A 12,913-nucleotide genomic window follows, 5' to 3' on the forward strand; every position below is an offset into this window, starting at 1 on the left:
AAACACAGCCAACCGTTCTTCTCCCTGGAATGATCATAGAGCGCCTGCGATCCTTCTATATACAGTGGTCATTTCAGAAGCCACACCCCCACAGTTAGAATCACTCCCCTAGGTTTACAATTAACCCTTTGATCACCCCCAATGTTAACCCCTTACCTGCCAGTGTCATTATTACAGTAACAGTGCATATTTTTAGCCCTGATTACTGTAGTAATGTCACTGGTCCCCTCAAAAGTGTCAAAAATGTCAGTCAGGTGTCCAATCTGTCCGCCGCAATGTTGAAGTCCCACTAAAAATCGCAGATCGCCGCCATTATTAGTAAAAAAAAAAAAACAATAAAAATTACATAAATCTTTCCCGTAGTTAGTAGACGCGATAACTTTTGCGTAAAGCAATCAAAATACGCTTATTGTGATTTTTTTTTTGTTTACCAAAAATATGTGGCAGAAAACAAATTGGCCTAAAATGTTAAAAAAGTTTGGTTTTTACATTTTTTTTTTTTTTCAAAATTGTCGCTCTTTTTTTGTTTATAGTGCAAAAATTGCACAGGTGATCAAATACCACCAAAAGAAAGCTCTATTTTTGGGAAAAAAGGACTTAATTTTGTTTAGGTACAGCGTTGCACGACTGCGCAATTGTCTATTAAAGTAACGCAGTGCCGAATCGCAAAATATGGCCTGGTCAGGAAGGGGGTAAATTCTTCTGGGGCTGAAGTGGTTAAGCATTATACATTTTTCCCTTTCAAGATAAAGGTTTTACATACATAAATACAAGCTTATCATCAGAAGCACCCCTGTTAGTGGTAAATGGTTTGTCTCATCCCCGTAACTGCTACATCAGCAGGAGAGCTTGTTCTTTTAACCACTTCTGGATTGGAAGGATTTGCCCCCTTAATGACCAGGCAATTTGTTTTGCGATTTGGCACTGCATTAATTTAACTGACAATTGCGCAGTCATGAGACACTGTACCCAAATAAAATTGACGTCCTTTTTTTCCCATTAATAGAGCTTTCTTTTGGTGGTATTTGATCACCTGTGCGATTTTTATTTATTGCGCTATAAACATAAAAAGAATGAAAATTAAAAAAAAAAAAAAACAATAAAAACATTTAAAAAAGTCTAATTTCTTCATCAATTTGTTATTATGTCATTTTTCACAAAATAATTCCAATTTTGGTTTCAAATACAGTATATATTTGTATGACAATTTAAAACCGTTTATTTTGAACATGACCAGCAGCAGAGGACTAGAAGCTCCTGCTGCATATGGTTCCCTGCAGACAGGCTCGGAAAGATCAGGGTCATATGACAGCTGTATATTGATAAGGAAAAAGGTATTTATATTTATTTTTAATTACAATAATTACAGTGCCATTATCCACATACAGAAATGTAAAATAAACAGTGTGTGTTTAGTATCACTTTAATTGATTGCTTGTACTCTTTGTTGTCAATGTTTTATGTTTCTCACCCACCAACTTCAACCTCCAGCAAAGATCCCCCCGAGGGCCGGTGCTTCCACTAGGCAAACTAGGCAGCCGCCTAGGGCGCATTGCCACCTAGGGGCGCAGCCATGAGTCAGCACTCTCTCTCCATCATTAATGATCCTTGTGAGCTGAGGGGAGAGGCGGTAGTGGGCGAGGAAGAAGGGACAGAGGAAGATGATAGGTGTCTGGGACAGTGGCAGAACTACCAGGCCTTGGCTTTCCACCGCTGTTTGGGGGGGCCCCAATAGGCAGGAAGGGATCCCACCGGAGTGCTGCCTGCATGATGATCCTCTTTGGCTGGAGCTGAGTGGCCTAAACCCAGAGCAGGAAGTGATACTCTGCACTGAGCTGGTGGGCAGCCGTTCATGTCCCTGGGTCGATATTAAGCAGGGAGCGGAGGAGAGTTGAACCTGAGCCGGAGCTCGGCACTGACTGCTGCTTCTCCATCCACCACCAGCCGGTTGGAGCCGTGGTGAGCACTGTGGTCCAGAACAGGGGATCGGGGTCCCGGGGTGTGACATGGAGGATCCCTGGTGTAAAAGGGAATCGGGGTCACCAGGTTTGCCATGGTGAATCGGAGTCACCAGGTGTGACATGGGGGATAGGGGTCACTGGGTGTAACAGGGGTTCGGGGTCACCATGTGTGCCCTGAGGAATTGGGGTCCCTTTGTGTGCCATGGGGGATTGATGTCCCCAGGTGTGACATGTAAAAACATCAGGGTCTCTCCAAGTATGACATGGAGGAACATCAGGGGCCACTGGTGTGACATAGAGGAACTTTGGGGTCACTGGGTATGACAGCATGACATTGAGGAATATTGGGGTCCCAGGATGTGACAAGGAAAAACATTAGGGTCTCTGGGTGTGAAATAGAGGGACATAAGGATATGAAGGAATATGGGGGTCACTGGGTATGACAGCATAACATGGAGGAACCATCAGATCAGGGTCACTGGGTATTACATAGAGGAGTTTTTAACCCTTTGTCTTTTTATTTATTTATTTATTTTTTTTGGGGGGGCGCAAGTAGCTGGTCTTGCCTAGGGCATAAAATAGTCTAGCCCTGGATCCCCCCTTCTTCAGCAAAGATCTCCCTCTTCCTTCAGCAAAGATCTTCAACCTTCTTCATCAGAGATCTTCCCTCTCCTTTAGCAAAGATCTAACTCCTCTTTCAGCAAAGATCTTCAACCTCCTTCAACAAAGATCCATCTTCTGCTTCAGCAAACATCTTCACTCTCCTTTAGCAAAGATCTACCTCCTTCTTCAGCAAAGATATTCAACCTCCTTCCGCAAAGATCTTCCTCCTACTTCAGAAAAGATCTATCTCTTCCTCCAACAAGATCTACAAGATCTACCCTTTACTTCAGCAAGGATCTTCCTCTTCCTTCAGCAAAGATATTCAACCTCCTTCAGCAAAGATCCCCCCCCCTCCCTCCAGCAGAGATCTTCCCCCTCCTCGATCAAAGATCTTCTTCCTGCTTCAGCAAAGTTCAGAGATCTTCCTCCTCCTTTAGAAAAGATCTATCTTTTCTATCTAAGGGTAGATCCAACACGGTTCTACCCTTTCCTTCAGCAAAGGTCTTCCCCCTCCTCCAGCAACGATCTTCAATCTCCTCCAACAAAGATCTACCCTTTCATTCAGCAAAGATCTTCCACCTCTTCCAGCAGAGATCTTCTCCCTCCTCAAGCAAAGATCTTCACTCCCCCCGGATGATCCTGTGTTCACTTTAAATACTCAATCATTTACGAGGGCAAAAAAGAAAAAAACAAGACGTGATTGGTTGATTGATTGAAGTAAACACAGCTTTACCCTAATTAATACGGTCTGCTCCTTTAATAAGGGCTCTTTCACACGGTCCGCTCCGTAGGCGGATCCGTGTTGCTCAGCGGGGATCGATCCGCGATCCCCGCTGAGCCGGGCGGATGACAGCTCCGTCTCCGCTTGCAGAGCGGAGAGGGAGGTGTCTCAGCCCCCGCTGCCCTCTATGGGGGATCGGATGAGAGCGGACCGCTTGTCCGCTCTCATCAGATCCGCTCCGCTCCGATTACTGAACGGATGGAAAAATAGGGTTTCCATCCGTCCAGATTTCAGCACAGGATCGGATGCGGATGGCAGCGGGTGTCAGCGGAGGTGTCTCCGCTGACACCCGCTGCCCCATAGAGCTGCATGGAGGATCCGATCAGATCCGCCTAAAAAACTGACAGGCGGATCTGATCGGACCGCCCGTGTGAAAGAGCCCTAAATCTCATGCAATGTTCTTGGCATATCTACTGTCCATTAATGTTGACTGTTAGATTTAAATTAATATCTAAAACCTTTTTTTTTTTTTTTCTTTTCAGCTCAAGAAACGCCTAAAGCATTTCCAGCTGCTGCAGTCTATGGTGGATGTATTGGTGCTGTATTGATAGTACTTGGAGTTTTAATAATAATATTCTACAGAAGGTAAGTATTTTTTACAGTTCCCATTGACATACAGAGTTGAGCGCACACCTGGATGTCCGTGTTCGGCGGGTCCGGCCGAACTTCAAAAAAAGAGTCCGGGTTCGTTACCCGGACTTAACCCGAACTTGACCCCGATCCCGAACCCCATTGAAGTCAATGGTGACCCGAACTTTTGAGCACTAAAATGGCTCTAAAAAAACATGGAAAGGGCTAGAGGGCTGCAAATGGCAGCAAAATCTTGTTAAGAGCATGGCAAGTGCTCTGCAAGCAAATGTGGATAGGGAAATAACTTAAAATAACATAAAAAAACATAAAATTGGTGATTTTTGAATAGCAGATTGTAACACAGCAGTGTCTAAATGCTGTATGTCACAGTAAAGTATGAATGAAAAACAGAAAAATAATTATTTTTCCCTTAAATTTGTGATTTTTGAATAGCACATTAGAACAGCACGGTGTGTAAACACTGTATGTCACAGTAAAATATGAAGGAAAAATCGTTTTTTTTTTTTAAATCCAGATTAAGCAGACACATATGCACTGAGCTTGCATTAAATGGCCGCTGCACGCCGCACGCTGCCCACCTAACAGACTGATAAAAGTTTTTTTTCTCCCTCCTCCTCACTGGGCTCAGGTCAGGGCAAAAAGATCGTGCACTGCACCCCCACACAAAAAAATCAATGTGGATTGCTGTCTGATTAAAGAAGATTCTTCTGTCCTGTGTCCTATTCTTTCCCTGAAAGCAATCTTTAGCCTGTCCCTACAATAATCTCCTATCTCTCCCTCCAATCAGCAGCAGCAGGAACCTGTCCCCACAGTAGTTAGAGCAGAGTGACGCGCGGCGCTACATGACTCCAGCTTATATAGAGCATGGGTCACATGCTGCACTGGCCAATCACAGCCATGCCATTAGTAGGCATGGCTGTGATGGCTTCTAAGGGCACACTAGTTAAATGCTTGTTGATTGGCTGCCCTGCAGCTGTTGAAACCGCGCCATTGAAACTGCACCAAAACTACCGAACAACGGACTGTATCCCGAATATACAGTAAAATGTTCGGGTCCGTGTCCGGGTACCGAAAACCCAAGAGTCCGGTACGATCCCCAACAATACAGTCAGTGTTCGCTCAATCCTACATACAGTATACTGTATGTTATAAATCATAGAAGCCATGAACTTCAGTATGAGGATGTGTAAATACAGATGAAGTATGTGCTCTCCCTTCTAGTTAGGATTTTACTCTTCTTACCACCTAGGGTGGACATCTATCAAGCAAACTAGAAGCACAGATACAAATCAAGCTGCTTCCTATTTAGCCACGTCTATGCAACTTTTTTATGTGTATTTGTGATACCTGTGCCTGTAATCTGGGCAACAACCTGAGAGAGATTTTCAGAGACCTGATAAAGATTTAGCACTGACTCATTTACCTTACCAATGGCTCAGTGTCCATCACATCTCTGCCAATCCCTCCACTGGCTTATGATTGCCCAACAAATACCATTCAAAACTCAAAGCCATTTACACCTCTGCCCCAAGCTACATCACCAGTTAGAGATATGCAGAAAGGCAAAATTTGTTTAGTTTAATTTCTGATTAGTTTGTTAAGTTATTCATTTAATTTTTCTATGTTCGTTATGTCAGAATGATTTTTGGAATTAATTTCATGTAATCAGTTTTATATTGTATATTCATTGTTCTGAATCAATTTGTATTTAGAAAGTTATTTCGAAAGATTAGCTATATTCGTTTTAATGTGTTCAATTGTTCTTTTAGGAAACTACTTGTGCCTTCTGTTTGGGTTGGATGGAGGTGGATACATAAGAATCTCTGATTTATAACAAATAGAACACAATTAATTTAGGATTTAATCCTTATGTTATGATTCAGGGATTCTGATTGACCCACCTGCATCAACCCAAACACAATCAGTAGAACTCATCTGATTTCACTTTTATACCTTACTATATTTATTGCAATATGTTTCATATGTAGTGCATTTTTTCTAATACAAACAGTCCCTGAGTTACCAATATCTGACTTACATACCACTGATATTTACAAACGGAGGGAGACAACAGAAACTGAGAGGAAATCTACTCTTAGGAAGGGAAATTTGTGAGGTTAGGCACTGAAGTTAGAAGAGAAGGCCTGGCTTGCAGTCTCCGCTCTAATTTATCCCAAAGGTTCTCTATCGGATTGAGGTCAGGACTCTGTGCAAGACAGTCAAGTTTCTCCACCCAAACTCCCACATCCATGTCTTTATGAACCTTGCACTGGTCCAAATCATTTGGTGGAGGGGGGGGGGGGTTATGGTGTGGAGTTGTTTTTCAGGGATTGGGTTTGGCCCCCCAGTTCCATTGAAGGGAAATCTTAAGGCATCAGCATGCCAAGACATTTTAGACAATTTCATGCTCCCAACTTTGTGGGAACAAGTTGGGGATGGCCCCTTCTTGTTCCAACATGGCTGCACACTAGTGCACAAAGCAAGGTCCATAAAGACATGAATGAGAGAGTTTGAGTTGAGAAACTTGACTGTCCTGAACTCAACCCGATAGAACACCTTTGGGATGAATTAGAGCTGAGACTGCAAACCAGGCCTTCTCATCCAACATACCCATAGACACACTTCTAAACCTTGTGGACAGCCTTCCCAGAAGAGTTGAAGCTGTTATAGCTGCAAAGGGTGGGCCAACTCAATATTGAACCCTACGGACTAAGACTGGGATACCATTAAAGTTCATGTGCGTGCAAAGGCAGGCCCCCCAATACATTTGGTAACATACTGTTGATTCCTATTGGTTGCTCTGGGTTGCTCAGCATTTCTAAAATACTAATTTATTCCCTTCAAAATTTGGTTGAATGACTACAATTATTTGGACATATTAATCAATCGAACAATCACAAAGTAAAACATTCAGATAAGAAGAAATACATTTTGGTTGAGCTACTGATCTTTGCTGTTGGCTTTCTACAGTTCAGTAATATATAAGTAGAACCTACAGTTTTGGTCCTCTATTTCCAACTTGAATTAACCCTTATTTGCAATTTCCTTTTTACATTTTCAGAAGAAAGATGATGCAGAAAAAAGAAACTCCAAGGCAGACCCAAGATTGCATTGCTGATGATATCTACGACAATTCAGAAATATTTTCTAGTGTAAGTTATCCTAGCAAATGTTTTCTGTTATATTTCAGGGTGCTGTTTTTCTTCCAAGTCAAAAAAATAAAATTACACCCAAGTATACTGATCAAAATTATAAATGCAACACTTTTGTTTTTAACCCCATTTTTCATGAGCTGAACTCAAAGATCTAAGACTTTATCCATGTACACAAAAGACCTATTTCTCTCAAATATTGCTCACAAATCTGGCTAAATCTGTGTTAGTGAGCACTTCTCCTTTGCCGAGATAATCCATTCACCTCACAGGTGTGGCATATCAAGATGCTGATTGGACAGCATGATTATTGCACAGGTGTGCCTTAGGCTGGCCACAATAAAAGGTAAAAAAAGGGAGAGAATATCTGCGCTCGGACAGCTGAACCCAAAATACAATAAGTATAAACATATAAATATATAAATATATAAATATGAATATGTTAGTGATGGCAGCCAACTAGATAGTAGATTACAAACTTTGTAGACATATAAAAAGAGATATAGTAGCGCCAAACACTGGATTAAAATGTCAGATAAAAATGTCCATAAAAAGTCCAATATGTCCAATGGATTGGAGAAGAAGAGGTAGAAACACGATCCCAATTCCCAGTTGTGCAGATAAGGTGGAGCCAACACCAAGTCGTGATGTATACACTAACTGCTTACCAGATGGTGATAAATAGAGGGCGATGTATATGCTCAAACAGTTTGACCAGGAAGGGATATACCACAATATCTGTTTCATACAACCATGACTCCAATCCACCTCAACAAAAGAAGGAGGACAATAGTGCAGACTGCATGGAACGACATTTATTGAAACAAAAGAATAATACTCACAAAATTGCGAATAAAAGGAGCATATCAATGAAAGAATACCGCGGTGAATGAGGCATGCTGCTTGTTCCGAGGTCGCCTGACGCGTGTCGTCAGAATAATTGACATCATCAGAGGCGGACCTAACTGGAACATCAGAACGCATATAAAAGACCTGACCGGAAGTGACAGCACAATGCAACAGATGTTGCAAGTTTTGAGGGAGCGTGCAATTGGCATGCTGACTGCAGGAATGTCCACCGGAGCTGTTGCTCATGAATCGAATGTCCAATTTTATACCATAAGCCGTCTCCAAAGGGTTTGGCAGTACATCCAACCGGCCTCACAACCGCAGACCACGTGTAACCACACCAGCCCAGGACCTCCACATCCAGCATCTTCACCTCCAAGATCGTCTGAGACCAGTCACCAGGACAGCTGCTGCAACAATCGGTTTGTGTAACCAAAGAATTTCTTCACAAACTGCCAGAAACCAGCTCAGGGAAGCTCATCTGCATGCTCATCATCCTCATTGGGAGCTCCACCTGACTGCAGTTCGTCGTCATAACCAACTTGAGTGGGCAAATGCTCACTTTCGATGGCATCTGGCATTTTGGAGAGGTGTTCTCTTCATGGATGAATCCCGGTTTTCTTAAATCTTCAAATTCAGCTCATGAAAATTGGAGGCAAAAACAAGTGTTGCGTTTATAATTTTTTTCAGTATAGTAAACTCCCCTCTAAAAAAAATTTAGCCTTGGGCAGCACAGTGGCTAAGTGGTTAGTACTTCTGCCAGCAACACTAGGGTTACTGGTTTGAATCCCAACTGTGACACCACCTGCCTAAAGTTTGAGTGTTCTCACTCTCCCTGGTTGGGTTTCCTCCAGGTATTCCGGTTTCCTCCCCCACACACAAGACATGCTGGTAGGTTAATTAGCTCCTATCTAAATTGGCCCTAGTGTATGAATCTGAGTTAAAGACCTTAGATAGTAAGTCCCTTGAGGGCAGGAACTGATATGAATGTATAATAGATGTGTCGTGTACATTACTGAAATTTTCCACTTAATAAACCATTGTGCAAATACCATGTGACATAAAAATTAGAACTGATACCATTTGTATTCTCCAGGGTCTATTCTTTAAGAAAATATATAATGTTTGAGAGTTTTAAAGAAAGGGTTAACCTTTTCACTGCCAGAGCCGTTTTTGCGTTGTTTGCACACGTGTTTAAAAAATCATTTTTGGCCTGAAGATTACACAAAACCCCCAAACGTTATATTATATATTTTCTGATAGCAGACACCATAGGGAATAAAATAGTGGTAGATCCAATTTTTTATGTCACACGTTATTACCACAAAGGTCAGCGATGGCAAACCTTGGCACCCCAGATGTTTTGGAACTACATTTCCCATGACGCTCAACTACACTGCAGAGTGCACGAGCATTATGGGAAATGTAGTTCCAAAACATCTGGGGTGCCAAGGTCTGCCATCACGGGTCTAGGGAATGCAAGCTTTCAGTACAATACACATTAAAGTGAATGTTAGGGCAAACAGACGAGATCAACTACCCAAAAGTAAATAGATATCCAACATGTCCAATTTCAAATTTGTGTGCGACCGCGAAATGCCGACAAACTTCCATATAATATATTTTTCTACAAAAACCTCCTATAGGTATGAGTTTAGTGTTCCTGAGGAGGTCTTGTGTTAGAAGTATTGCTCTTCCTCTGGCGCACGAGTCGATATGTAACATGGGTATTGCAATCTACATTTCACGTGTAGGCGCCCCAGCCGCATGCATTTATGTTTGTATGTTCATTTATGTGGGGGTGGGGGGCCTCAAAAAAAATTTTTTTGTGGGGGGAAATTTTATGTGCTTGGGTGTAACAATTTTTTTGCAAAGTAAAAAAGTAACGATTTTTAGTTGACACTTTCTCTATAATGAGACCCTGTATGTCTCCTTTGGGCTCCACTGAATGTTTTGCAATGCAGATCGCATTGCAAAACATCTTTTTCTGGCTAAAATAGCCGGGGACACCGAGAACTTTTACAGGTAGGCATCCCCGATGCATGCATTTGCATTTGTATGTGCATATATGTGTGGGTGGGGGGGGGGGGGCCCTTAAAAAAATTTTCGGGGGGGGGGATTTTAAGTGCTTGGTTGTAACTTTTTGCAAAAAACAAACAAATATTTCTTTACTTAACTTATTTTCCCATTACATATAGGACAAAAAGCCCCCTTTGTGATGTTTTTTTAGATGACAGGTTCTCTTTAATGAGGCATGCGGGTTCTAAAAGACCCTGCATGTCTCCTTTGGGCTCCACTGAATGTTTTGCAATGCAAATCGCATTGCAAATCATCTTTTCCTGGCTAAACTAGCCGGGAACATTGAGAGCTTGACCCGGAAGTGACGTCACCGACGTCGCTTTCCAGGTCACAGCAAGAAGGGGAGGAGAGCGGACGTGTGTGCTCTTCTCCTTCCCTTCCAGCCGCTGGCACCCGCCTTCTCACTCCTGGACCCACAGATTGGGCAAGCAGAGCCAGAAAAGCATGCCAAGGAGTGGCAGCGGGGTGGGGGCGGGGGTTGCACCGTTACTGAGGGTGTGTGTGAGCTGCAAAATGAATGCTTTCACCTGACAGGCAGGAGTCTGCCACCCCCATTATTGTGTGTGCAACCCCCACAGTCAGGTCCATACTAAGTACGTACCTGGCAGTGAAAGGGTTAAAGGGGTTGTCAGGGTCCGGACTGGCGACCGATGAAGACACTAGGGGTGGATCCTCTGTGTCAGTGAGGGAATGGCGTGGACCGTACCAGGGGACCGGTTCTAAGTTGCTACTGGTTTTCACCAGAGCCCGCCGCAAGGCGGGATGGACTTGCTGTGGCGGTAGCAACCAGGTCGTGTCCTCCGGTAGCGGCTCAACCTCACGGACAGCTGATACAGGCGTGGTACAGTAGGACAAGGCAAAGGCAAAGTCAGACGTAGCAGAAGGTCAGGGCAGGCGGCAAAGGTTCAAAGTCAGGGGCAACGGCAGAAGGTCAGATACACAGGCAGGGAAAATACACAAAACGCTTTCTCAGGGCACTAAGGCAACAAGGTCCGGCAAGGACAGGAAGGGGAAGTGGGTTTTTATATGTTTTGTACTGATTGGACCAGGCACCAATTAGTGGTGCACTGGCCATTTAAATTCTAGTGCAGCGGGGCCGCGTGCGCGCCGGGAGGAAGACAGGACGGGACCCGGCAGGTTAGTGTGTAGAGTCCGCGGACGGGAACGTCCCGCCGCGTGGACCGCATCCCTGCTACATGCGGGGGGACAGCGCTCACGGTCGGGGATGATGAACGGAGCGCCGCTGCCCGCAGCACGTCACGAGTGCTCCGGGGAAGCCGCGGGACCCGGAGCACCCGGCGTGACAGGGGTTCTGTGGTCCCAAGGGCAATTTACAGATTACTGCAGCCCCAAAAAACTGCTTATTTTTGCCATTCCCATTGCCGTAAATGGATTTCAACCAAAATGGCATGAAGTGGCTGAAATCTCGTGATTTTCACAGATTTTTTAGGGAGTTAAAAACTCTTCTCACTTATCCCTTCTCTTTAATTTCATAACATTATTGCTGCTGACAAGTCATTTGTTTTCTACTATATATATGGAAATCTTTGTTGGCTACATTTTAAATGATTTGACTCGCTTGTAGGGTCCCCATGAAGTTGGAGAAATTCCTCAAAAGGACCACCAGTCACCTCCAGAAGATGGATCAGTAGATCTGAATTGTCAAGATTTACAATACTCGAGCGTTGACTTTTCAAAGCTGAAACCAGAAGTTACAGACACAGATACGGATGCAGAGGAAGTCGAGTATTCTGTGGTTAAACGTAAACATTGAGAATTTATTTCCAATAAAAAGCTATTTCAAAGTATGCAAATGCTTATGGACATAGAGCTCTGGCCTGTCCTTAATGGAATACATATGAAAAAGTATACGGTATAAAATATTCAAGTATAATTCCAGACTGATTTTAAAGAACCAGAGTGTAGGGCAAATAAAACACAGGACCAAGCCCCTAAACCTCTAGAACAGGGATTCCCAAACTTCGTTCCTCCAGTTGTTCAGGAACTACAATTCCCATCATGCCTAGTCATGTATGTGAATGTCAGAGTTTTACAATGCCTCATGGGATGTGTAGTTCTGCAACAGCTGGAGGGCTGTAGTTTGGGAATCCCTGCTCTAGAACGTTGGGCGATGTTTCAAGCAAAGATTCTACAATGCTTCAGTGACTTGAGAGAGCTTGTCTTTGCTCTAAGTACACATATGGGATTGAAGAGGATGAAATGGGGGTACTCCAGGAAAAACAGCCCAGATGGAAAGGAAAGTAAAAACTGCTTTAGCATGACTCCTCCAAGGCCATGCATCTGACGCGTTTCAGCCTACCTAGAGGGTAAAACGTATCAGTAGGTGTGGTCTGGGAGGAGTTGGGCTGAAGCTGTTTTCACTTCTTTTTCCATCTGGGCTGTTTTTCTTGGTTTCCCCCATTTTATCCTCTTCCATCCCACAGGAGCGAGCCCAGACTGTTCGTAATGATGTAGTCTCTTGGAAAGCCCAATGAGTATTTTACAGTTTTACATATATTCCGTAATTGATTGTTGCTTGGATTCTTTTTCTTTAATGACAAATAAAGTATAGCTATCACGTACCTGGTGATGACTGGAATGTTGTGGAGGCCTCTCTTGCACCTTTTGCCCAACTTTCCTGAAGGTGGAGACAGAGAGCGTGAGGGCACAGAGTGGCACGAGTGCCAGTGTAACTAGCTGGTGAAGTCCGCTCTTAGGTGAAAGAAGCTGGGGGGTCGCAGTCTTAGGAACAGGATACTGAAGCACTTTGGCACCAGAGCAGGAAATGGTAGCAGAGCTGGTATGCAGACAGCGACCAGTCGAGTAACAAGGGGCCGAGTCAGCAGACAGAGCAAGTTCAGGAAGCAGGCTAAGGTCAATAACAGCCAGGCAGCTCA

At 43.6% G+C, this 12,913-nt stretch overlaps 1 protein-coding gene across 3 annotated transcripts in view; it reads left to right on the forward strand.

The window, feature by feature from the left end:
• LOC309568171 (sialic acid-binding Ig-like lectin 14) overlaps positions 1 to 11,898 on the forward strand; it is a 118,352-nt gene extending 106,454 nt beyond the window's left edge. For all 3 annotated transcript variants that reach the window (XM_082273807.1, XM_082273806.1, XM_082273805.1), the window contains 3 exons: positions 3,828 to 3,930; positions 6,998 to 7,088; positions 11,602 to 11,898. In XM_082273807.1, coding sequence (XP_082129933.1) covers positions 3,828 to 3,930; positions 6,998 to 7,088; positions 11,602 to 11,790 — 383 coding nt within the window. In that variant the 3' untranslated portion in view covers positions 11,791 to 11,898. The remainder of the gene's footprint in view (positions 1 to 3,827; positions 3,931 to 6,997; positions 7,089 to 11,601) is intronic.
• Positions 11,899 to 12,913: the final 1,015 nt, after the last annotated feature.

This window comes from Pelophylax lessonae (genome assembly GCF_965119305.1).
Source record: "Pelophylax lessonae genome assembly, chromosome: 12".
In the NCBI taxonomy this organism is placed as follows: Eukaryota; Metazoa; Chordata; class Amphibia; order Anura; family Ranidae; genus Pelophylax; species Pelophylax lessonae.